This window comes from Equus quagga, chromosome 12, assembly GCF_021613505.1.
Source record: "Equus quagga isolate Etosha38 chromosome 12, UCLA_HA_Equagga_1.0, whole genome shotgun sequence".
Classification (NCBI taxonomy): Eukaryota; Metazoa; Chordata; class Mammalia; order Perissodactyla; family Equidae; genus Equus; species Equus quagga.
The window spans coordinates 60,241,349-60,266,372 of record NC_060278.1 but is presented as its reverse complement, the minus strand read 5'-3'; the positions used below and the strand labels follow the sequence as shown (position 1 = coordinate 60,266,372).

The following is a 25,024-nucleotide window of genomic DNA, read 5'->3' as shown; positions in this document are numbered from 1 at the left end:
GTCAAAGATAACTTGACACCACAATCGGGGGGACCTGAGAAATGCAGGATGCTGGTGCAGCGAGGAAAATGGGAGCCTCCCTTCCATCTGACGGGGAGACGGTGAGCTCAGCATTGGGTACCCTTAGTGCTGGGGTCAGAGGGTCATACAGTGGAGGGGCACAGACTCAGCCCCAGGCTACAGTTCCCGTGATGGTCCCCACCTCCACGCAGGAGGTATTTTCCAGTGCCTGACTGTCCCCCCGCCCCCACATGGCAGGCATTCTGTCTCTGCCCCAGCCTGCTCACCAATGTTGTCATTCTAGACCTCCCCACTCCCGGGCCAGCCACGGTTCCAGTGCTTTGGCCATATAGACTTACATAGACCCTCACAACAACCCTGAAGGTAGGTATTATTATCCCCAATTTACCAATGTGGAATTCTCACCGTGACGCCCCAGAGTGCCTGCAGCCTGGCTTCCCACCGGGTTTGATTTAATTCCTCCCAATCCAGTTTAGCACATGTTTCCTGAGACCCCCCAAGTGTAGGGCACCCTGCCGGGCGGCAAGGACATAAAGAGGAGTAAGACAGAAGTAGGAGCGACAAGCACATACCCAATGACCTCCATGCCAAGTGGCTTCCACAGTCCACAATGCCTGGGAGGGTTTGATTCCCCCTGGACGCGGCCCATAAGCTGGTTCCAGCCACCAGCCTCAAGGGTGGGCCACATCAAGCCAACCCCCAGGGATCCCAAAATATCAAAGCTGAAAGGGACTTTAGTACCCGATCAACTCGTTTCACAGATAAAGACACTGAGGCCAGAGAGGGGGATGTCATCTCCGGAGTAACACAGCTGCTTATGGCAGAGCCAGGACCGAAGCCCAGGTGTCCCCACCCTGGATCTGCCACCCTGGATCCCAATGGCTCCCTGTTCCTTCACAGCTGGCGAGAAGTCCTCGTCTGCCCCTCAGCAGCCTGGACCTCCCTGCCTCCCTCCCCTAGGCTGGCCTTGCACCTCTTGCCTCCATCTGCCAGGTCCAGAACCAGCACCTGGTGGAGGGGGACACGGGACAGGCTGAGGGGCTGCTGTGCACGCTCCACGGGCCAGCCCCCCCGCCCCTGCCCCCCCCCCCCCCGCCCCGGTTCCCTCCTCCTCCTCCTCAGGGTGGGAGGACGGGGAAAAGAGGTGGTGGCGCCGGGTAACGCCCCTGCAGCAAAGACGTGGATCCCTAAAGGACATTTCCAGATTGTGAACGAGGACAAAGCCCTTTAATCCGATTTCATCATTCCGGTTGTTGCTCCTAGAGTATTGTTGGTAAAGTGCTTTCTCTTTAAAACAGCAAAGTAGAACAAGCGCGTCCCGGCTCGGAAACCCCGAGTTTCACAATAGCAGGAGGGGCGGAGCGCGCCGGGGGGAATTCTACAGGCCACACAAAGGCCGACGCTCCCTTTTCTGGTCCGGTCAGGTTTGAGAAATGCCTCCCTGTCCCTTGCGCGGGAGCCTTCCGCCCAGGTGAAGGTGGGCCTTGTTGCCTTGGCGACAGCGAGTGGGGCTGAGCGGCTGCTCCGACAGCCAATAGCAGCCTGGAGGGGCGGGGCCAGCTGGGGCCTGCGCGACAGCGGCGGGGCTCGCAGGTTAGGGACGCGGCGTGGGGGAGGGGTGCGGGGGGCGCGGGGGCCTTGGGGGGTCCCAGGCCGGGCCGAGAGCTTCGGGCGCGGTGGGCACTGGCTCCGGCCATCGGGACGGGGCGCCTGGACCCCGCGCCCGAGGTTCCCGTCGGGCCTGCGCGGGGAGGAGCTGCTGCGGGGCGGCGATGGCGGAGGGCGGGGGCCGGGCCTGGTCGGGGCCCCCAGCAGGCCCCCGCAGCCGGGTGGGCGGCAGAGAGCCGGAGAGCTGGGGAGAGGGCATGCAGCATGTGGCCCCCAGGTTTGGAAGGCTCTGGGAGCCTGGATCCCAGCCCCCCACCCCATCCACGTCCGGCTGCACGGCTAAGGGGCCCGAGAGGAGCCATCGCTCCTTCGACTCCACGTTTCCTTTCCAGGTGTCCGGTCTGGCCGGCCGCCCAGCCCGATAAGCATGCAGCTGCTGTGTTTGGTGGCCGTGGTCGGCTGTTTGCTGGTGCCCCCGGCTCAAGGCAACAAGGTGAGGGGGGTGAGCCAGCCTTGGGCACCCCTTGGGCACGACCACCCTGCCCGCGGACAGGGCTCCCCCCGAGGCAGCTGCTGCCCAGCCTTGCCCCTCACTTCCCCTGGGGGCCAGACTTCTAGGGCTGTTTTCTCAGGCGCAGGGCTGGGAGGGGACAGGGTGGTGCACAGAATTTCCGGATCAGGCAGGCCCGCGGTGGAATCCACCAGGAATTTTGTGTTTGGGGAAGTTATGCAAGTTCTCCACACCTTCTGGTGGAGTAGGAGGGGTGCTATGTCCTGCTGTTTTAGGGAGAATCAAGTGATATGGGGAGTAGACATGCTCTGTGAGTGTGAAGTCCTGCACAGGGAGAAGCTTCTGTGATGGAGGGGGCCCAGCCTGAGTGCGGGGGGGCTACTGACATTCACTGCCCCTCCCCTCCTTCTGGGTGGACGACTCTGAAGCTGGGCGTGGGGAGGTCTGTGGAATTTGAAGATCTCCAGGCTTCGAAGTAAGATGGACTCTGAGTCTGAGGCTTGCTTCCACTCCCTCCCGGAAATTCCGCACTGGAATGAGATGTCTGCGGGGCTGTCTCCTCCCCATTCAGAGAGGAAGGATTTGCAGGGGGTTGCTGAGTGATCCCTGGGAATGTCCACTTTCTCTTGTTCACCCTGCCCTGGCCTTCCCCAGCCCTAACCTGGGAAGTTGGAGGTGGAGTCAGGGGAAAGAGGCTAGCCGGCAAGACTGCTGGGCAGAGGTGCACACACAGGTGTGGGCCCAGGGGAGAGGACCGTCACTTTGCCTGCCGTGCCCGCCCCCCAAACACCCTGCTAGGCACTGGCAGCCCTCGGCAGCTCTCTGTGAGCCTCGTTTGCCCCCTGGATGGTTTCTGCCTTGAGGACCCCGCGCTGTGCTGTAGCATCCTTCCTGCGGAAGTCATTCCTGCTGAACTTGGGGATGGGGAAAGATGAAGAGCGTTCCTATGGTCGCTTTATGGACCAGGGAACTGAAAGTTGAGTTTGCTAGACCCCAGGCCCCGGGCCCTGCCTGCCTGATGTGTCCCTCCTTTTCCAGAGTTCTGAAGATATCCGGTGCAAATGCATCTGTCCGCCGTACAGGAACATCAGTGGACACATTTACAACCAGAATGTGTCGCAGAAGGACTGGTAAGGCACTGTGCAGGCTCCCCTTGCCTCCTACACCTAGTGGAAGTTATGGGTGTTTCCCAGGGTTCTTGGAGCCCTGGCGGACCCCTGCTCTCCCATCGCTTTAGGGAACCCTACAAAGGACTGTTTTGTCTGTGGTCACACGACACACTGGAAATAGGATCCGGATGTTTTGAATTCCAGCTGAGGGGTTCCTGGTCAGAGGAGTGGATTTTGTTATTTTGCTTTGATTTGGGCATTTATTAACGTGTGCCCAGCGGTAGCAGAGGAGTTGGGAGAGGTGGGTCCTACAGCCACACACTGTGTGGGATCTTTTGCGTGTTTGCCCACTTTTGCAAAGCTCTGTTGCATGTGGTGTTCAGTGCCAGTCTCAGAAGGACCCTGTAAGGTTGATGGAGTAGGTTGTGTTCCCATTTTATAATTCCAGAGACTGAAGCCCGAAGAGAGAATTTCAAATACACTCCTGGAGTCTTGAATTCCTTTCTGCCTGCCTCCCTTTAAAAGAGAGAGAAATAATCACCACTTCATTCAGAGAAAGGAGACCAGCTTGTGAAGGGAAGTTCCTACACATTGTCCTAGAAGGGATGGTCCTAGAGGCGCTAGAGAGAGGCTGCAGAGAGGTCTCGGGCCACGTGGAGGCTCACAAGGACAGGAGAGGGGCTGGCACCCTCTGGGAGGTGGGGGCGTGTGGAATTGGGGGCTTGTGGGTCTCAGTTATGTTCAGTGTGGTTTGGGTGTAGAATGGAGGCCAAAGGAAGAAAGCTTCAGGAAACAGACTTTCGTGTGCGTGGCTGGAGCATTTCTAATCTGGGCTTCAGGAGCTGGGAAGCCCCATCCTTGGAGGCACCTGAGCACAGATGGGTGATTCCTTGATAAAGTCTCCGTGGAAGGGATCAGCGTCACAAGGGTTAGTACATTAGGATTGGCAGGTGCGCATTGAGAAAATACAGATTCCCCACTCCCTCCTGTCCTTGAGATTTGGGTTTGTAATTTTTCCCAGCTTTGTTGAGATGCATCGGACATACGACATTGTGTAAGTTTAATGTGGACGACGTGACGATTTGATACACGTATATATTGCGAAACAGTTACCACAGTAAGGTTGGTTAACACCTCCGTCACCTCCCATAATTACCGTGTGTGTGTGGTGAGAACATTAGGTTCCATTCTCTTAGCCACTTTCAGTATATAATATAGTATTCACTATAGTCACCATGTTGTTTGTTACGTACTTAATTGAGTCAGTAAATATGGGGGGACAGTAACCTTTCCTTAAGGTCCCTCAGGTGATTATGATGTAGATTATTGGTCCAGAACAGCAGTGGGGAGCTTTGACCCCATCCAACCCTAAGATAGTCTGATTTCCCGAGGGGCGGCCTAGTTAGGGGCACACACTCTGGGGCTGGCCTGCCTGGCTTCACATGTAGCTCAGCCATTTGTCGTCGCGTGACCAGTGACTTAACCTCCAGTGCACTTCAGTTTCCTCCTCTGTAAGACGGTGGCAGTATCGTGAGAATTAAATAATCACGTGTGCGTGCACGCACACACGTACGAGTTACTACAGTCCTGTGCTGCGTGATGACACTCCAGTCAGCAATGGACCGTGTATACAATGTTGGTGCCATCAGATGAGTGCCATCTAGCCCAGGTGTGCAGTGGACGGCGCCATCTAGGTTTGTGTAAGTGCACTCTGTGATGTTCGCACAACAACGAGATCGCCTAACGACGCATTTCTCGGACGTGTCCCCATTGTTAAGCGACGCATGGCTGTTTAGCGCTTCGAACGATCCCTGGCACGTAGTAAGTGCCATGTAAACGTTAGCTGATATCATGACTAATATACGTTATCAAGCCTTACCAGAGGCCCCGTAGGTAATCTTCATCAGACATACACCGTAGCCCCGCACAACCGGGGCTCCCCCCGGCGCTGGACTGTCTCCCTCTGTTCTCGCCTGTCCTGATGGATTCACGAGGCCCTGAGACGTCAAGACCTGAGAGGAGCCCCTGCCACCTCCTTGTGTCTGTGGTTCTGGGTCAGATGGCATCAGTAAATGGATTGATGGATATCTCAGCACCATCAGATCATAAGGCTGCATCCCACAGGCCCTGGCAGACAGTAAGGCTGCATCCCGCAGGCCCCAGCAGATCTTGGTAGCATGCACGGTCTCTGCCCTGGGGTTGCAGCCTGGCCTGAAACCCAGACTGGGATGCCCAGACACAGGAGTCCTGCGGGGACCTCTCAGGCCAGCATTTATGTCCTTCCCCGTATACATCAGAATTAGGGGGCTGCTGATGAACAGTCTTAAATCTAGACCCTCAAGGCAGTTCTGTTAAGGGTGGTGGCTGAAACTGAGGCTGGACGTAAGATCCAGGATTTGTCCCAGAGGGAAGTCATCCTGTTTGGCTGGCCCCTGTGTGGCTGGTTTTCTGCCATCTAGCGTTGGGAGTGCTGAAGTACATGCCACAAAGAGACAGAAGCCCCAACAACTTTGCCAGCTGGCATGTCCCCCAGGGATGTACGGCATAGAGACCATCCCAGAGCAGGAAAGAACCCGACAGGTTGGCTAGTTCAGGGTCTTTGTCCGTCTACAGATACAGCCTTTCTTCCAACAAAACCTGTTCTGGAAGCACAAGGTGTGGAAGTCAGAAGTGCTCTGGCTGGGAGGGAGGGGTCCCTCAGCCCCGCCTTGCACCCTGCTCCCGCACCGTGGGTCCTGGGGTGCCCACCAGAGCACAGTTTGAAAGATACTGCTGGAGTCAGCCTTCGTTTGTAAATGAGGAAACCCAGGGAGGTTAAATGAGTTGCCTACAAGCACAGAACGCGCAGAAGAGCAGAGACCTCAGCCCGGCTTGTTGTTCTCTGTGCCCTCTCCCCTGGTGTGCTCTGGCCAGCCTGTGGAGGCTTGAAGGCGCTGATCCCCACGGTAAATGGGGTCCTTCTGAGAGCAAGGACGTGTTTGGGGTCCCACTGACTCTCTGGAGAGCCGGACACGGCAGAAACGTCAGCTCCTCCTTTGCTGTTCCTTTACCCCTCACAGCCTATCCCTGAGTGACAGGACCCAATTTGAAGAGCTCAGGTTGGCCCCTCCCAGCTGCCTCTGACACCCCACTTTGGCCCCGTGGGGAATCCACGCATCCCGCTGAAGCACCAGGAGCCCATGTGGCTTGGGACGGGAGGAATCTGGTCCTCAGAAGGATTGTAGTGACTTCCTGGAGATGGGAGGTCCCAGGAGTGATGACCAGGTGCCGGGTGTGACCCTGGCCTTGTCTATCCCTGCTCCCTGTGGCAGCTGCATGCGGGATCTGAGAGGGTGGGTTCAGTGACAGTAGGGGAAGGACCATGCGCGCAGCAGGGGGTACTGTGACGGAAGCTGCTGCCCGGAGGTGGGACTGGGTCACCAGAGGTTTAGATAAAGTCCTATATGCTGCACACATGTATGCCATATGTGCCCCTGCTAGAAACCTGGGTTTCTAGGGGGGACAGAGGCTTTTAGAGGACGCCCCATTTTTATTTCAACACCTGGTCTTCACATCGCACATCCTCCATGCTTCTGCCAGAAACCCAGCCTGAGTCTAGCAGGACCCCGGGACAGCGCGGAACAGGCCTGACTGCTCTCAGGGAGCTGTCTTCCACGCTGGCCGCATCCCTGTCAGAGCTGGAAGGGACTTGAGGGTCGTGTGGTACGAGCCCTGCCAGTCACAGAGGGGAGGACAGGCCCAGGGCACCAGATGCTTCATGGCAGGGCGGGGACAGCCCAGAGCTGGCTGTCCACTGCACCGTGACCCCCAGTTCGCCTCTGCGGACCTCTGGGGGTGTTTGGTTTTCCCAGGGGTGATGATACGGGTGCGTCTGCAGGGTCCCTGGCTTGCTCAGTGTGGTCTGTGAGCCAGCCAGGTTGGAAACGTGCTGCTCCGAGGCAGGCAGGGACGGAGCGGCCCGGGTTAGAGCCCAGACCAGCACGGGCCCCTGGGGCTGAGCATCCTGCAGCGACTGTGAGGCCGGGTGTCCAGTTTGGGTCCTGGCCTCAGCAGCGTGACGGCAGTCGCTTGGGTACCCAGCCCTGCTCTGGCCAGCACTGTGCCAGGCGCTGGGGACGTGGAGCGGACCCCTGTCCTCAAGGGACATGACATCTCCCGGGGTGAAGGTCTGACTCCAGTGCAGAGCCATCAGTGGTGGCACAGAGACGAGCATGAGGAGCTGCTGTTATGGGGAGGGCTCCGGAGCTGAACCCCGAAGGCCGTGTGGGCTTCAGAGAGGGGAAGGAGGCGGTGATGAAGCCGGGCATTCCTGGCACAGGGTGTGAGTCGTGTCAGGGAGGGGAGCGTGGCTCGTTCAGAGAAAAGTCCAGGAGGTCAGCATAGCTGGAGGGTGGGCAGCGGGGTGAGGAGCTGGACAGGCGGGCAGCCCCGGTGTGAGGTGGATGGGCGCCTGGGTGGAGCAGAGGCCCTGCGGTGGGGCAGCGACCGGGCTAAGCTGGGCAGTGGCAGGACCGGAGTTTCATCTGGGGAGACCACCGGGCTGCTGGTGAAAGTGGTTTGGAACAGGGCCAAACCAAGGCAGGAGGGCAGTGGGCAGGGGGTCATTTGAGGAAGACATGAGGAGGGCTCCGCTAAGACGCAGCCGTGGGAGAGAGTAAGGAAGCAGGGTTTTAGAGATGTTTGAGGAGGGGAGTCCCTGGGTGTGCGGGATTGTGGGTGGGAGTAAAGGCAGTGTCAGGGATGGTTCCCGGGTTCAACTTGGGCCATGGAGTGGGTGGGAGACGTGCTCTCTGCCATTGGGAACACGACCATGGAGCCAGTTGGGGAATTGGGGAGTCAGGGGCAGAGGCTGTGGGGTTTGTGGTCCCGACGGGGCACTCACAGGCAGCGGGGCATGAGAATGGAGGAGAGAGACCCAGCTGATAAGTCTCATCTGAGACCCACCAGCCTCCAAGTAGAAATCTCTGGAAGGGACAGGCCCACTCAGGCAGCACACAGCATGAGATAGAAGGGCAGGCGGGGCCAGAACTTTGGGGAGTGGCAACTCCCTAAAGTTGGGGTGTACTTTGGGGAGCTGGTGCTCATGGGCAAGGGCAGGGCTGTCACCCTCGCTAGAGCCCTGCCCTCCCCAGGAGCCTGGTCCCCTCTGCCCAGCAGCCCTGCTGCTCCTCCCACGGCCCCCCTCAGCCCTGCTCCTCCTCCCACGGCCCCCCTCGGCCCTGCTCCTCCTCCCACGGCCCCCCTCAGCCCTGCTCCTCCTCCCATGGCCCCCCTCAGCCCTGCTCCTCCTCCCCCACCGCCCCCTCCCCCCCACCCTGCTCCTCCTCCCACGGCCCCCCTCAGCCCCTGTCTCTGCCGCAGCAACTGCCTGCACGTGGTGGACCCCATGCCTGTGCCCGGCCATGACGTGGAGGCCTACTGCTTGCTGTGCGAGTGCAGGTACGAGGAGCGCAGCACCACCACCATCAAGGTAACGTACCACCAGCCCCACCCCCCTCCCCACCCCTGCCCTATGCCACCAGCTCTTCTCTGTTCTGGAACATTCTGGGTGGCTCTGGGACTGGCTTCTAAGCTGGCCTGGTTGTAGACGGAGGAACTATGTCCCACCCCGTCGTGGTGGCCGCTCTCCCTGCAACCTCCAGCCAGCGGTCCCCACACAGCTGCAGCTGAGAGCATGGAGCTGGGAGCCTGGAGAGACGTGAACCAAGCCGGTGTCTGGGGCTAGGACCTGGGCAGAGGGCTCAGGCTGCTTCCTTTGGCTCCTCCCTGCACCATGTTCTCATAGGTCATTGGCTGGATTCAGGAGGGAGGTGGTGGACACAGCCACCACCACAGGAAGTGAGGCCAGCCAGGACCCAGGCCCTTCTCTGCCTCCAGGCAGGACTTGCCCAGATCATGGCTCCCTCTGGCAGAACCTCGTCTCCCAGACCCCCTCTGGGTCTCCAGTCCAGGTTCTCCATGGGGAGCCCGACCACGCTCTCCGATTTCGAGCATAAGGCCTTCCTGCTCCAGCTTTTAGGCTCATTTCCGTTTGTCCTGTCAAGAGTCTAGAAGTAGCATCGGGAAAGAGCTCTGAGGAACTTCACGACACCACTGAGTCCTCTGTCAGGTCCCCTTTGGGGGCGCATCAGAGGGGAGGGGGTCCTCACCACGATCCTCCCTGCTCAGCCCAGGGAGCCGGCAGCTCCTGGCCTGCCCTGGGGTCCTCAGTGTCCTCGCCTTGCAGATGGAGGGCAGCTGCCTGTCCCTGACCCCTGTCACCGCCCTGTCACGCTGTGCAGACTCACTGCCTTTCATCCTCCGCCAAGTCCGTCCCTCCTGGACCCGGCTTTCCTCCTCTGAACCTGGCTTCCCCACCCTCTGAGACCTCAAATTCTGAGCTGGATGTCGCCTCTCCCACTTCAGTGGGGAAGGGACTTCCCGACATGGCGACCTCCTCCTAGTCCCCCCGATTTCCTTCCAGCCATTCTCCCAGGAGACCCCCCACTTTCGGCCTCTCGGAGAGTCAGCCTCCATTCCCCCTCCCCCTTCTTGGGGCACGGGCAACAGGTCTGATTATTGACCCCATTTAAGGAGGCGTGAACGCTGATGCCCCCGCTGCAGAGGAGGTCGGTCCAGGTGAGCGTGGCTGTAGACTGAGCCCCACACCTGGAAGCCCGAGCTTGCTTTTATCCCCTCTTCACAGTCAGTTAGGGGCCAGGGCTGGGGTCAGAAGCCAGGGATGGCCCGGCGTTTGGAAGTAGAGAAAGCCTTTTGGATGGAGTCAGTGAACCTGGGTCCAGGTTACGTCTCTGCCGTGTACTAACCTTGGGACCTGTTGGTTCTCAATCAGGGGGTTCCTGGCCCCCAAGGGACACTCAGAGATGAGTGGAGATGCTTCTGTGGCCCCAATAACTGAGATGTGTTGCTGACACCATTGCGGGGACCGTGGATGCTCAGTGTCTTGAGGGTCCAGTCTTCAATGCCCAGAGCTCCCACGTGGAGGAACGTTGCATTAGCCTCACTGCGTCTGTCTGACTGCAGCGTGTGAGGCTCTCCGTGTATGTGAGAAATTCGTGAAGTTGTCCCTCTGCCCCTGGCTGTCTCCTCCCTGCAGGGTGACCCATGGGGGCTGGACCTGGCCTCCAGCCATCATTGCACACCTTGCCAGGCTGTCCTGCTGGCAGGCGCTGGGTGCAGAAACGTCCCCCCATCACTCCCGCGCCCAGCAGTGGGATGCGCCCATGTGCCCAGGTTCCTTCTCCTCGGCCTCTGCGCCCGCCACCTTCTTGCTCTTCTTAGTGCCCCATCGCTTTCCACCCTTTGTCATAGGCTCTTCTGTAGCCGGGGGGCCCCGTTTCCCTGCTCCCCAGCCCCAGGAGCATCTTGGGGAGTCAGGATCCAGACTCCTTCCTTTGTCGTCTGTCTTCTGTGCCTGCTGGGGAACTCAGTGTTCCTGTGGGACCCCCTCAGTTTGGGGCAGAGTTAGTAAACGCGTGGAGCGGGCCGTGCTGCCCCTTCCTGGCCCCCGTCCCTCCAGGCCCACACGGTCTCAGCCCTTCCCCAGTGCATGGTGCGGTCACCGCCGTGGAACGCAGATGCCCAGGGTGCTGCTCACGGGTCGGTCTCCTCCTCAGGTCATCATTGTCATCTACCTGTCGGTGGTGGGCGCCCTCCTGCTCTACATGACTTTCCTGATGCTGGTGGACCCTCTGATCCGAAAGCCGGATGCGTACACAGAACAGCTGCACAATGAGGAGGAGAACGAGGTAACGGGGCTCTGGGGCAGAACCAGAACGGCACCACTGGGGCCTGCGTGGGCGTGTGTGTGCCCCGTCGTGCCCCGGTTCGCTCTTCTGCTCCGTGTCCACACGTCACCGGACCCAGCTGTTTCTCCAGCAGGGGCAGCCCGTTGCCCTTGCAGGTGGAGCAGGAGGCGGCCTGCATGTCTCCTGATGTCTGGCACCAGCAGCCTCGGTGCACAGCTTGGAGCCGCGTCCGCCTGCTTTACCGCGTTTCCATCAGAGGGGACGTGAGCCAACCAGGCCTGTCACACGTACAGACCCCCGGCATCCTGGTTGCTCACGTCGTGTCAGGTTCTGCTGGGCTTGGAGGTGGCGCTGGGCTTTCCAGATTCCACAGACATCTGTTGAGCCCCTGCTCACTGCAGACGCAGCCCCAGCCCTGGGGGAAAGCAGGATTTCAAGAGCCGGTGAGGAGTCAGGTGGTGGGAGTGCTGAGGTGGGAAACTACCGCGTGTACGCTTGAGGAACCTTGAGCGTTTCAGGGATAAGGCAGGCAGGTCTGGGACTAGAGGCACGTCGAGCCGGCCAGCATGCTTCGGCCAGATTACTAAAGGCCTCAACTGTCAAGCTGAGGAGTTTTGGTTCCCTTACGTAAGGAAGATGGGAACCACCAACACCTGGGAGTCCACAAGCCTGGCAGGTGCTCGCACTGGGGTGGGGGCTGGTGGGGCTGGGGCAGGCCGGTCACACTAACAGTGACCCTCGTCCTCTCCCCCTTCCCCGTCCTGAGGAGCTCGGCAGCCTGCACAGGAGCCCAGGGTGGGAGCGGGAAGTGGTGAGCGCTGTGCAGCCTGCTGGGCAGAGTGGTGAGGGGCTGCACTCCCCAGGGAGATTGGAGGACTCTCTGACCCCACGTGCCCCGAGCTCCCCTTACAGGCCCCCACAGCCACCAGTTGTGTGCACGAGACAGTGGTCGGCCCGAGGACCTCACAGCAGTGCGGGCGGTCTGTAGGTGGGGCCGGGCTGTGCCGCTGTCTTCCCTGGGGACGGCAGCTCCAGAAGGCTGTGGAGGGCACTGCATCTGCCAGCTCCATCCCGAGGCCCCCTGCTGCTGGAGGGTGCTCCTCATGGCTCATCCAGGGAGGGAGGTGAGGGGAGGGAGCCAGCACAGATGCAGGGGGCTTCCAGTGGCGAAGCGTGTCAGCCACGTCGAGGAGAGTGAGTTGAAGAGACTGGGAGGTGTGTAGCTTGAGGAAAAAACAAGAACCAAACTCCTGGAGGTGGCAGCCTTCAGACGTGTACAGATGAGAGCTTGGCCCCTCTCTGGGCGAAGCCGGGGTGCAGGGACCCCGAATGGGGAGTCAAGAGAGGGAGGTTTGATGCCATGAGAAGGAGTCATCTGCAAGACGAGGCAGTCCAGGTGAACCTCCACAGGTGGGTGGTAGTGCGTCCAGGGTCACTCAAGGTCACCAGGCATCAGCTAAACTGCCACCAGCAGTCTCAGTTTGGAGCAATTCAGGCACTGGCTTGGACGTGGGAAAGGGCGGGTTCCCCCCAAGAAGAGGGTCCGGGGCTCAGATCCTGGTGTGGAGCGCCCAGCCGAGTCCGGGGCCTGCACGAGGCCAGGGAGCGGGGGAGGCCTGGCTGCTCCACGGGCCTGGAGCTTCTCCTAGGTACATGCCCGGACCCTTCCCCGTCTGCCCCCAGCCTCCTGCTGACATGAGTTTGGCCAAAGGTGGAGCAGAGAGGGTGGGCCTGGCCCCCTCGGAACTCCGGTCTGGGAGGTGGAGGCGCTGGCAGTTGGGTGGTCTGCGTTCACGAGGAAACCTTGCGTGCCTACCTGCTTATTAGCGCACAGTAATAGCAGCTCTGACGGAGGGGGGCATCGCTAATGAACACCCTGGATCGGGGTAATGTGCTAATTGCAGTCCTGGCTGGGGAGTAATTGAGAGATGTGGCCGCTGATTACACGGCTGGGCTGCGACTTCCCTGGAATGTGTGGCCGTGGGGCACGATGGCTCTGGGCCGGCCTTGTTGTGTCGCCTGTGTCCTGGATACAGAGCCGGAGGGCAGCTGCTGTCTTTGGGTCTGAGCCCAGGTACCCCTCCCCTGGGAGACCTGGGGCTCCCCACGTGGAGTCTTAAGTTGTGGCTGTCTCTGTTCCTGAGAGGGGGCCTTGCGGAGGGAGGAGGGGTAGAGTCGGTCAGTGTAGGTCCTGGGAGCCGAACCTGAATCAGAGGGTGGACGCTGCCTGGGAGAGTAGGAAGGGTTGTCCAGGGAGGGGTGCTGTCTGGCCGTGTTTCGGAGGTGCTGGGAGGACAATGGGCCCCGCAAGCAGCTGTCAGGCTGAGGCCCTGGGAGGGCCGAGTGGGGATGGATAACACCTGACCCCGAGGTTCTAGAAGCCATGAAAAGCGTGTTCGGACTCTGATACCCTGGCCAGGGGTGCAGCCCGCTCTGCGGAGAGATGGGGGTGGGCAGTGCCCTGGGGGTGGTTAAGGGACCCCCTCAGGGCAGCCGTGAGTGTGTCTGCACTCCCTCCGCTCTTGACTGTGATACCACCGTCTTAGGTCCTCCTGGCTCGTCCCTTCTTGGGGATCAGCAGCACCGTTCCCCTCGCACGCACGTGGCTTCCTTTCCTTTGGCCGTTCTCAAAAGTCATGCAGGTGGCACCATGTGGGTCCACAGACCCCCTGTCTGCCTGAGGGGGTTTAAGCAGGGAGCCTGGGGGCCATCGAGGGACCAGGAGGCAGGAGACGGGCTGGAAGGAGGAAGCTGGACGCTGCAGGAGGCTCCTTGCCAGGTGGGGGTGGGGGACTTCTCCTTCTCTTCATCCTGTCTGGGATGGAAGGCCTCCTGGCTGAGGGGATCTTCAGAGCTCAGAGGATGGAAGGGGCCCTGTCCCGGATGGGGAGGGGTCTTTGTGGACCCTCCGGGCTCAGTGCACATGGGGAAGCGGTAGGGAGGTCCCGCCTGGCTGTCGGTGGCAGAACCAGGACCGAGGCCGTCTCTGGGTTTATTAGTGGCCTGGAGAGCATGTCCCTTAAGAAGGACAGGGCCTCCTTGGGCTGGGGAGGGCGGGGGGGGGGGGGTCTTCGCTTTCACCCCAAGAGGAAGAAAGTGGCAACGGGGCCTCGGTCTCTGAAAGTTCTCCTCGGCCTGTACAATTCGGTGACCTTGAGAAGGGAGCTTGGGGTCCGGGGCTCCCCCAGGAGTCTGGGCCCCATCAGAGTGAGATCTGGAGGTGGGCTCACTTCCCGGGACTGGGGGGCCCTGGGTGCCATCTCCCCAGTTCCTGTAGCCGGGAGCTCTCCTACCCCAGGCTGGAGGGCTGGAGGAGGAGGGGAGGCCTCGCCTGCATCCCCGGCCCCGGCCCCGGCCCGGGGAGGAGATGAAAGCTGTGCGTCCCTTTGAAAGCGCTGGCAGGCCTCGGTGGGCCTGACTGCCGGGCGCTGCCTCCCAGGATTCCAGCAGCTTTAGGGCTAATCCCCGGGCTCAGACGCCCTTTGAAAGGAGGAAGCGAGCATGTTTGCCGGGACGGAGCTGCCTTAGATGTGCAGGTCTGGCTCTTTGAAGAGAGAGAAGCGAGGGCTTCTAGGAGGCTCCGGGTGTCTCTGCTGCTCCCAGCGCCGGCCCCCTGCGCTCTGACAGGGTCCTCAGAGATCTCCCCCATGGGCGCGGCTGCCACCCTGGGCCCCTGGGGGAGAGGGGTGCGGGGATCAAGGAGAGAGGATGACGGTGGTGCCGATGGTGGTGGCGCCTGGGCACATGGGGGCCACAGAGAAGACAGGGCTCAGGGCACTGGGCTCCTGCTTCCTCCAGGGAGGGTTGAGCAGCACACGGCCTCGGGGGCTGATGGGGACGCACCTGTCCTCTCCTCTGAGGACAAATGGGAGGGCTGCGAGTCAGTAGACGTTTCTAGAACAGCCATCAGGCCTCGCAGGACTGTTGGCAGGAGCAGGGTTTCAGATCCCAGTTCTGGTGGGAGTCCAGCTCTGTCTGCCGCTTCCTGTCCCCAGGGGTGCTGATCGCCCAGTTCAGTTTTCTGAATCTGGAGCAGGCTTGATGGTCCCCTCAGCATATTGTTGTGATCGCATGTATGCCAGCGTCACGGTGTGCATTCCTCCTTCAGAACTAGACGTTTCGGGGGTGGTCTTAACACCCGAGGAGCATGCTATCCTTGGAGGGGAGGCTGAGGCGGCATGGCAGAGGCCTGGCGGGGAGGCGAGCACGGCAGTACAGAGGAAGGCCGCGTGGACGAGTGTGGCCGAGGACGGGAGCAGGGCAGGCGAGGCTGGCTGCGGGCTCATGTAGCTCAGAGTGGGCTGAGCTCAGGGCGGGTCATCCCTCAGCAGCCGGGGCGCCCGGCAAGGCCTCTGAGCAGAAGCAGCGACATGTGACAGCATCAGAAGACGCCTGGTGGTTCGTGCACGAGGAAGCCTGGGGCCGGCTGCAGCAGGAGTCCGTTATTCGTCAGCACTGAGGGAGGACGCAGGCTCACACTCGCCCGCTTAGCTGTGTGGCTGGGGGAGCACGAGGCTGCCTGTGCTGTGCCCCCCCAGGACTGGGGCCGAGGGCCGCCCACCAGAGGTGGGGGTTCTCTTTCCTCATCTCCCTGTTGTCCCAGAGCCTCGGGTCTGGTCCAGAGCTGGCTCAGAACCAGCGCTTCCGGGCGGGCCGAGGAGGGCTCACGCAATGGTTTCACCAGGCGCTCACGGGGAGTCTGTCAGCTCAGTCTGGTCCATACGGATCTTCGGAGTCTCCCAGGGCTGGGGGGGGCCTGATCCCTGGTGCCTTCACTGCTCTCTCCTTGGGGGAAGATACCAGTCTGCTTTTGGGTTTTCCACGTTGGCCACAGAGGGACCCAGGCGTGTCTTGGGGTAAGGGGTGTGCAGACATGGGTTCAGATCCTGGCCCGGCCGCTGAACTGCTGTGTGACCTTGGGCGGCGAGGTGATTCGTCTTCCGCGGTTTCCTCATCCACAGCTGGGAATAATGTCGCCCACGTGCCAGTCCCGTGGGCCTGGTGGGGATCCGTGTGGTGTTCCCCGCCCAGCGCCTGGTGCACCGTGGCGCTGTCACCGCCATGCTGGTCTGCCCCCACCAGGCGGCCCTGGGAACCTGTCAGCATCCAAGCGCCTCCTCCTGATTGGGGCCACCTCCCCTCCCCTCACTGCCTTCTGCCTCCCCGAGCTGCCTGGAGACCCGGCCTCGGAGGGAAGGGACGAGAGACAGTGGGCTTTCTCCCACCTGCGGCCACCGTCCCACTACAGAGCCGGCGCGGAGGCCACTCCGGGCTGTCTCAGAACAGGTGCGGGGTCTTAATACCTTTTAATCAGACTCTTAGCACGGGGACACGGAGCTCTCCACCCAGATTGTCCCTCTTAGAGGCAGTTGGTTAAGACTTTACCCGAGGGAGAACAAACGAGGCCGTGGTCGTGCGCTGCGTGCTGGCGCGTCCCCTTCATGCTCTGCCTGCCCCCCCAGCCTCCCGAGATGCAGAGCCACGCACACGCAGGCAGCAGCCTCCCAGCGCCCCGCTCCTCGGGGTCACACCCCCCCTCCTCACTGGTCCTGGGAGGAACAAGATGGGGACTGGGCAGGAGAGGCCAGGAGAGCTAGGTGCTGGCGGGCCAGCAGCGTCCCTGGCGCCCGGGAGAGTTCACTGGGCCCCGCTGAACTGGAAAGGAACAGACTTGAGAGGGGACGTGATGCAACAGTCCTTATTCCAAGGCCACAGGCTGCTAGCTTCCCCCGCCCCTGCCTGGGAGACCCCGCAGCTGGGCCTGATATTAGGAATCGCTGCTGTTCCCCAAGCGCTTGCTGTCTGCCAGGCGCTGCCAGAGAGCTCAGGTTTGTGGTCTCGATGAGAAGAGCAATAGGTGGGGAGCAGGTTCAGGGGACCGGGTGACTTGCCCAAGGCCCTGTTCCGATAGGCGCAGAGCCAGCGTTCACGGCCAGGCTTGTCTGATTCCGGAGAGTTCTGCAGGCTGCGCGAAACTGCAGGGCGCCCCTGGAGCGCCTGTCTGTGGCCACCAGCCTGCCAAGTGCCGGGCGCGTGTGATCGCGTGTCTCCTGCCGGCCCGTCTCCTGATCGGGAGCCAGGGTTTTCCAAACTGGAGGTCACAACCCGTGAGGTCATGAAGTCAGTTGAGGAGTCATGGCCAGCATTTTAAAAAACTAAATGGAGCAGAGCAGGCAACGTCAGAATGCACCGTACTGGGCAGTCTGTGAGATTGTAACTGTGCGTGTGTGTGTGTGTGTGTGTGTGTGTGACGCAATGATGTCGGAGCATCAGGTGACGGAATTCCTGCTGATGGTGTGGTCAAGAGCCTGAGCAGCCTGGCATGGTTAAGTTGAGCTGGGCCAGGGGGCCTGAGGCTGGAGGAGAGGGTGGCCCCTCAGAGCCCAGGCGTGGAGCCCTGGGGTCTGGACCCCACATGCAGCATGCCCCTGCCTCCGAGGTGTCGTGACCCTCACCTGGCCTGGCAGAGGGCGGGGCCTCGAGTCCTGGACATGGGGCTCCTGGGGCTGTGTCCGTCTCTAACTTGCCGTGGGCAGTGCTTGTGAGACTCTGCGGCGACAGTGGACCGCCTCCCGGCCTCCCCTCCAGCCACCTCTCTGCCCCCCACCCTCGCCCGGCCCCCCTCCTGCTCCCCGCCTGGCAGCTGCGTGGTGACAGAAGCCGTGCCAGCTCAGGGCGTTAGAAGCGCAGTTGCATTTACTGGGCGGCCCCAGGCTCAGAGAGGTGTGCTAATCCCTTAAGAGACGTGTGGCAGGAGATGAGAGGCAGGGAGAGCCAGGGAGGAAATCCCCAGGGGGGTGTGGGCCTGGCCCTCGGCTCCAGTCCCCCCCAAAGATCAGGCTCGGGTCCTGCAGGAAACGCATGGGCTCCGGCGTCAGGGGCAGAGAAGTGATAATTAGGGGAGGATGCTGCCTTCAATGACGACGACAGAAACGGTTCTGACAGCAAAGGGGCGGGGGCGGTGGGGCGGGTGGAGAAGGAGCGAGCCCACCCAACTGGCCCAAAGGGTGGGCCAGGGCTGGCTGTGGGATGGGGTGCTGGGGTCCAGCTCCGAATTTCCCTCCCTGCCAGACTCCCCAAGGGACGTCATCCCCTGTTTCCCGGGAGAGTGAGCTGGGTATCCCAGCCCCATGAGAGCAGATCCTGTGGGTGCCCCCCTGTGCAGGCCCCTCAGAGGGCCCTCTCCTGCCCAGAGTGGATGTGCGCTCCTCTCTGGGCAGCCAGGTCCTAGACCTGGGCCTTCCTGCAGCCCAGGACCAGCCTTGGGGCAATCGATGCACTTCCTGAAACAGCAAGTGTCTTGAGTCCCCAGCGCTGAGTGAGGTCCTGAGGCCAGCACTCAGTGTTCCCGTCGAGGGTTAGAAACTGGCCTGGGGGTGCAGCTGTGGACCTGACGAGCTGGCTGTGTCATACCTGGGGCCCCAGATCATGGTCTTCCAGGCGCCCCCTTCCCGGGCCTGGTCCTCCAGATTCTACAAGCACTAGCCTCCAGCTGGCTGGGTGCTGTGCTGGGCCCTGTGGTGGAGGCCAGGCCCTCCAGGAGCCTGCGGCCCTGGGGAGCCCTGGCCTCCCAGTTGGGGGTGGAGGGAGTTCAGACTTTGGGGTTGCTCTCGGGGCATGTGTTCTGTGCCAGCTTTCCAGACCCCTCTGGCTCATGGTGCCAAATCTTCCCTTTCCTGTCCTCCTGCAGGACGCTCGCTCTATGGCGGCTGCCGCGGCCTCCTTTGGGGGACCCCGCGCCAACACGGTCCTGGAACGTGTGGAAGGCGCTCAGCAGCGGTGGAAGCTGCAGGTGCAGGAGCAACGGAAGACGGTCTTCGATCGGCACAAGATGCTCAGCTAGAGGGCCCGGCACAGTCGGGCCAAGGACCAGCGGCCATGGCTGGATAGAGCCAGGGGCCACTCTCCCCTCCTTCGACGCCACCCTTCCTGGGTCTTCCCTTTAAAAGCCTGTGGCGTTTTTTCCTCCTTCTGCCCCTCTTTAGAAACGTTGTTCTCAGCTGAGTTAATTCGGGAAGCGTGATGGGGTCCCCGATCTCTCGTTTGCCTGCTCAGGTCTTGGGGGTTTGTGGGGGGAAGGCAGGCCAAGAGGGGATGGAGGCGTCCGTCTCAGGCGGCCTCAGGGTTGGAAGGAGCCTCTCTCTCGTTGCTCCACCCTTGCCACCCCTCCAGCTCCAAATCCCGGGAAGGTTCCAGCCTCTGGAAGGTGGAGCTGGGTCGTCAGGACCTCGGTGTGTGGGAGGAAAGCCTGGCCCCTGCCACCTGTGCTCCTTTCTGCTGTGGTTGTGGTGGCTGCCTTCCTCCCCACCCTGAGACGTCAGCCCCCGAGCACCCATCCCCTCTTCCTCCTCCCTCCTCTCCTCCCCTGACGCATGGTGGTGGCCGTGCACCCTGCCTCCTCTCGGCCCGGGCCCTCCCGCCCACTCAGGAGGCCAGGCAGGCCCCTTGCCTCCCTGTGTGTGTTGTCACTGAGCCAGACGGGTGGTGGGACCATGCGGCACGAGGCCGGGCGGTGGCTCTGAATGCCGCAGCCTTGGGGCACCACGCATCCCTGAATTTCCTTGTAGCGTGCATGGGCAGACATGTTTGTCTGCCGTTGTCTGTAAGTCAAGGAAGCCATCATTAAATTGTCTTATTTCTCACTTTCTGGATTTCTAGAGACTTAGAGAACTGAGTGTCCCACGTGTGGCCTGGTGAGTCCTGTGTCCCAGAGAGGGGACGGAGCGTCATCTTGGCGGGTCCAGAAGAGAGGCAGACGTGGCGGTCCTGGTGGCCAGGGCAGAGCCCACGGGGAGTCCATGTGGAGGCCCCCTGATGGGGAGAGACTGGCCACGGGGGCTGCTCCTCACGGCTCCCTGCCCTGCGAGGGGTGGGGAGCGGACTAGCCCCGGGAGTGACCCAGAAACAGGATCCGTGTTTGTCTTTGTGGGGGAGCCCCCTGAAGCTCTGAATGTGTCTGACGTCAGTCTCTTGCAGGCACCGTAAGGGATGTCACTGTCAAGCTCCTTGAGTTTCTGGATGAAACCAGCAGGTGTTGGGGGGGCGCAGCCAGGGGAACAGAGCAGCTCCGGGGCCACACGGAGGAGCCCAGCACCGGCTTCCCTCCCTCCCACCCCAGGAAGTGCAGATCGGGGGGCCGTTGGAGCCCGGGCAGAAACGAGGGACCTGGAGGGGCCCATTGGGTCTGATCGAAGTTCCTGTCCTCCGGGGTTGTCCGAATAAGCGTGTATTAAGGCTCTTGTGTGGGTTCCGTGCAGGTTCTTGGTGAGGTGCGTGGGGGGTGGATCTTGGTCTACAAAAATTTGCCCAAGTTCAGAGCTGAGTACAAGTCCTAAAGGGAGGGGCGACCTGCACACGGGGTCCCAGGAGAGCAGAGCCGAGAGGGGCTCAGCGATGGTGGGTCCTGAGGGTGCCAGCCAACATGACGTTCGTGGCAGGGCTCACAGGAGGTCCACGAGCTGCGGCCACAAGGCTGGCGCAGAAGAGCCAGCACTGATGACACTTCTGTCCCCTCCATCCGCCTGGTGCACGCCCGGCACCTGCTCAGGCCACGCGTGGCTTTGGAAGCATCAGGCCGTCGTGTTCCCTCGAGATGGGCCCTCTTACTCCAGAGGCGGGTGAAATCAGGGCCTTCCAAAGGTGGGCAAGTGGCTGTGTGGGCCTACCGAGAGTAACCAATCCAGAAGCGGGTGTCTGACACTGCCGCCGCCTCCCTCTAACCCTCGCAGCCTGGGGAATCCTCGAGTACTGCCTTTCTCTGATTCTTGTGAGTCCTGTGGACGATCCAGCCACTCTGTGGGGCGCGTAAGGGTTTGGTCTGAAGCGAGCAGCCATTGCTGGCCATCAGTAAGCCCAGTAGAGGAAAGTGAGTGATAGAAGGATCCCTCTACGTAAGGATTTGACCAGTAACCCAGCATCTAGGTCTGCTTCCCTTTACTCACAGACGGCTGTTCCAGGGTGTCCCCCTGTCTGCCTGTGAATGGTGAAGGTGGGGCGCCCAGCAGAGGGAGAGTTTGCTCCCTTGCTAATGTCTGATCAGAGATCAGGCTCCTACAGCAAATGACGGAATCGATCAGAAGTTACACCTTTCGTCCCATCTCATGTGGCGAGACATTTGTGTTGGGGTCACCGTGCTCAGAAATCCTGCTTGCCTCCCACAGCCCCCACACACCTGCAGTGGACCCATCCCACCTGGGAGATGTGGTTGGGTTTGGCCCTGGGGACCAGAGCCTCAGACCCCGTCTCCGCCGTCTGGGGCTAGCCCTCGTCCCTCACATGGCTCCAAGGGAAGTGAGCCACGCAGAGGATGGAGAGGTGGACGCCAGCCTGCTTCCTGGCGGCTTCTTCCTCACGCTCCATTTCCCCCGCACGCTGGTTTCCTTGCATCCGCCCTTATGCATCTACCGGCAAAACCCCAGCCATGGGTCTGTCGCCCGGCCTGACTCCTCTGCCCCTCCCGGGGCAGCTCAGCTCTGCTTCCAAGAGGCCAAGGACGGCCCTGCAGGTGGCTGGTTTCCTCCCCCGCAGCGGCCATTAATCTTTTGGTGTTAATTCTTCCTGGAGGCTCACTCGAGGTCACCAGGGAACCCTCCTGTATCTCCCCCTACCCCTCCCACCAGAAAAATCTTTCCTTACTACTTCCAGAGAACAGAGGCTCTTAGGTGCATCTCTTATCTTCCTTACCCCCCTCTGCAAATTTTTCTTTGTGCGTCTCTTGACATCCTTTGCTGTGGTCTTGGAGAGGGCATGCCCCTCCTTTTCAAAGCCGGCCCACCTACCCCCTCTCCCAGGGGCCTCCGTCACCTCTTCACCCAGTTCCTCCTGGTCCTTCTCAGCCTGTGCCCCTGCTCAAGTCTGCCCTATGAAGAACCTTCTGTGGGCTCCACGGCCCCCTCTGTCTCCAGTGGAGTCTCCTTCCTGTCCCCATGATCTCCACCGTCCACTTGGTCCTTCGCCCCCAGCCCTCTGCAGGCAAGTGCCAATGACTGATTGCCGGTCCCAGACGGTGGCCTCGGTCCTGGTCTCTCTGGCCCTCACTGCAACACTGATGCCGTGGTCCTTCTCCCATCGTGAAATTCTCTGCTCTGGGACCTTGTCTCTTTGGTCCTCCTTGCCCTTTGTGACCACCCCTCACTTCTCCCTGAATATTGCTATTTCCTGGGCGTCCATCCTCAGCTTACTCAGCTCAATCTAGAATTTCACTTCTAAGGACCTTTCCCGAAGCTCTTCTCTTCTGTGGTTCTGTGGTCTTAATTCTGGAATCTCTCTACAGCCCAGATCTGACCCCAGCTCAGGCTTGTCTGTCTGGCTCTCAGCTGGCTCTCCCCTCAGTGCCACAGAGCCTGTCACAATCGGATGTCCAAGGATAAGCTCATCTTTGCCCGGAAATCAGCTTCTTCATTTTCATTATCTGAATTGGTGGCACCCAATTCTCCCCTGGTCTGCAGTCCCCACGTCCGGTCACCCACAAAGTCCCACCGATTTCACCTCCAGATGGTTGGGGAACCCGCTCATCCCCTCCGCCCCTCACCCACTGCCGTGGTCATGCCCTCGTGGTTTCTCATGGGTTCTTGTCTTGACAAGAACTTGACAAGAACTACTATGGTTCTTGTCAGGAGCCACCAGAGTTCTTGCTTTTCATCTGATCATGTAACTGCCCTCCTTCAAAACTATCAAGGGCTCCCCATTTCCAAGGGCTTGAGCTCTTTATTGGGGCCGACAAGGCCTCGAGGCCAAGATCTGCCTGCCCCTCTGGCCTTTAGCCCCAGAACCAACTGGCAGGACCTACTAGGGGCACCACTGGCCCTTGGAAGGGAGGAGTTGATGAGCCCACAGGCACCTGCTCGGCTGGGTGGGTGCTGCCCTCAGGGGCCAGGGGTGTGCTGATCCCAGGCTGCCCGTCTTGGGCAGGGGGCACTGGCGGGAGCTGAGTCAGGCTTCCCCCAGCTCCCACGCTCCACCACCCTGCCTGGGGGCTGAGGACGGAGGAGACCTGGAAGAAGCATTGGCAGGAAGAAGAGGATGCCAGACCCGCGCTTCGCTGTCTATTTCTGAGCATCTGCTTGCCATGCACAGGCAACTCCGCAGGCTCCAGGGAGCCGGCAGGGTGGGGTGGACGGAGGGCCAGCCTGAAAGTGGGGACAGACCTGGCTTCTCAACCCCCTGGCCCTCCGGCAGTCCCTCACCCCGCTGAGCCAGTGTCCTCGCCTGGATAACCCTCAGCCTGGAGCTGTGCTCGTCAGATGAGGCCTGCCATTCCAGGGGCTGGACAGACACCTCCCCAGAGCCCCGACCTCGGCTAGTGAAGCAAGTTCAGAGCACGAACCCCTGAGCCAGCAGCCAGGGGCTGATGCCCCTCTGCCCGCTACCAGCCAGGTGACCTTGAGTGCTCCTTAGAGCCTCACACGCCTGCGTTCCCTCGCTGGGAAGTGGGCGCGCTCCCACCGTGGCAGTTGCTGTGAGGAGCGGATCATCAACGAGCCTGAAGCCCTCAGAGCCGTCCTAACACAGTAGCGGGCTCAGCGGTGTTGGCTGCTGTCCACACTGTTGTTACTGTTACAGCCCGACCTCCCGCCCGTCAGGTGGAGGTTCTGTAGTCAGCAGGGACTTCCTGCTAAGTGTGGTCGGGGGACCTCAGGACCCCAGAAACGCCAACCCTCAGCTAAACCCCACTCCTGGTGAAGCTCTGCTCCGAGCTTCAGGGGGTGATGCTCCGGTGACCCCCAACATGGGCCAAGGGGAGGCCGGCTGGCCCTGAGGCCGTGGGCTCCTCCATCAGCGCATCAGGGTGGACGTGGAGGGAGGGCCCCGGGCTGGCGGTCAGGAGCCCTGTCCCGCCCGCTCTGCGGCTCCTGGCTGTGTGACCTTGGGCAGCCGGCCTCCTCTCTGAGCCTCAGCTTCCCTGGAGGGAGAGGGAGGATGTCAGAAGGGCCCGCCGCTTCCTCAGGCGCAGCCACCCAAGCTGGCCGTGTCAGGTGGTGCCAGAAGAGCAGTCTATTCTAGTCATTGTGTAACCATTTTAATGTGTATCAGAAACAATGTAACTAGCAAGTGACTTCATGATTTCGTGGGTGTTGATGCAGAGGACAAGTCATGCGGGAGGTGAGTAGGTGTGAAGGGAGAGATGAAGAAAACCATGAGGACGAGTGGGGCTCAGAAATGGCAAACACAGGAGGAGCTGGGTGCAGGGCTGCAGGCTGGGACCCCTGAGCCCGGTGACATCTAGGGCACCTTCAGATCTCATGTCTGTGAGCTACTTGGCTTCCTGAGGCCTCATCTCCCCCGTGGTCCACGGGGCTGACAACACCCCGAGAGATGCTCTCCGCCAGGCTCCGCTGGGGCGGCTGCGCAGGGGCAGCTCAGACCAGGCAGCAGAGGGAGCCGTGCCAGAAACCCTGGACCTTCCCCTGGCCAGAGGGACACTGGAGGGTTGTGGCCAGGCGTGGGGACACCAGGGCCAGAGAGTCTGGGTCCAGATCCCAGCGCTGACTCCTCCAAGCTGTGTGACCTCAGACAAATTGATCCTCAACTGAGAAATGGGACCAGTAACCAATCTCACAGGGTGTGGGGCGGGCTCATTGTGAGTGAGAGCGACTGTATGTGTGTGTGTGTGTGTGTGTAACAGAACCTGGCGCACGGCCAGTGCTCAGTGGGTCTAGCTTGTGTCTGTGTGCGGAAAGGAGGGTCTCCCCACTGCTGCTGAGAGGGGTCACCAGCCTCTGTCCATCTGTGTGAATCCAACATGGGTGGACGGAGACAAGCGGGAGGCCAGAACCCAGGTCTCTCTGCTTCTGGCTCAAGCCTCCTGCCCAGTCAGCGAGCTCGGCTGGACGTGCCACTCTGCAGCCCGCTCGTCCCTGGCAGGCACGCGGCCGCCCCCAGGCCGGCAGTGCTGGCTGTGCGAGCGCCCACCCGGGCCCTGGACTGGGTCCCTGGAGAGTCACTGCCCTCCTGGTCCCCCACTGAGCCCCAGGAGCACCCAGGGGTCCCCTAACAGCCCCAACACCAGAGCTGGTACCATCCAAGCT

At 61.1% G+C, this 25,024-nt stretch overlaps 1 protein-coding gene across 3 annotated transcripts; it reads left to right on the top strand.

Moving 5' to 3' along the window:
* Positions 1 to 1,467: 1,467 nt before the first annotated feature.
* TMEM9 (transmembrane protein 9) lies at positions 1,468 to 19,639 on the top strand. 3 transcript variants are annotated; one of them, XM_046679592.1, is made up of 6 exons: positions 1,468 to 1,614; positions 2,022 to 2,122; positions 3,179 to 3,270; positions 8,611 to 8,719; positions 10,866 to 10,997; positions 18,688 to 19,639. In XM_046679592.1, exons 2-6 carry the CDS (start codon positions 2,057 to 2,059, stop codon positions 18,838 to 18,840), a joined length of 552 nt encoding a protein of 183 aa, XP_046535548.1. In that variant the 5' UTR covers positions 1,468 to 1,614; positions 2,022 to 2,056; the 3' UTR covers positions 18,841 to 19,639. The 3 variants fall into 3 exon arrangements, with proteins under 3 accessions (XP_046535548.1, XP_046535549.1, XP_046535547.1); XM_046679593.1 differs by lacking the exon at positions 1,468 to 1,614 and adding an exon at positions 1,727 to 1,749; XM_046679591.1 differs by lacking the exon at positions 1,468 to 1,614 and adding an exon at positions 1,756 to 1,906.
* Positions 19,640 to 25,024: the final 5,385 nt, after the last annotated feature.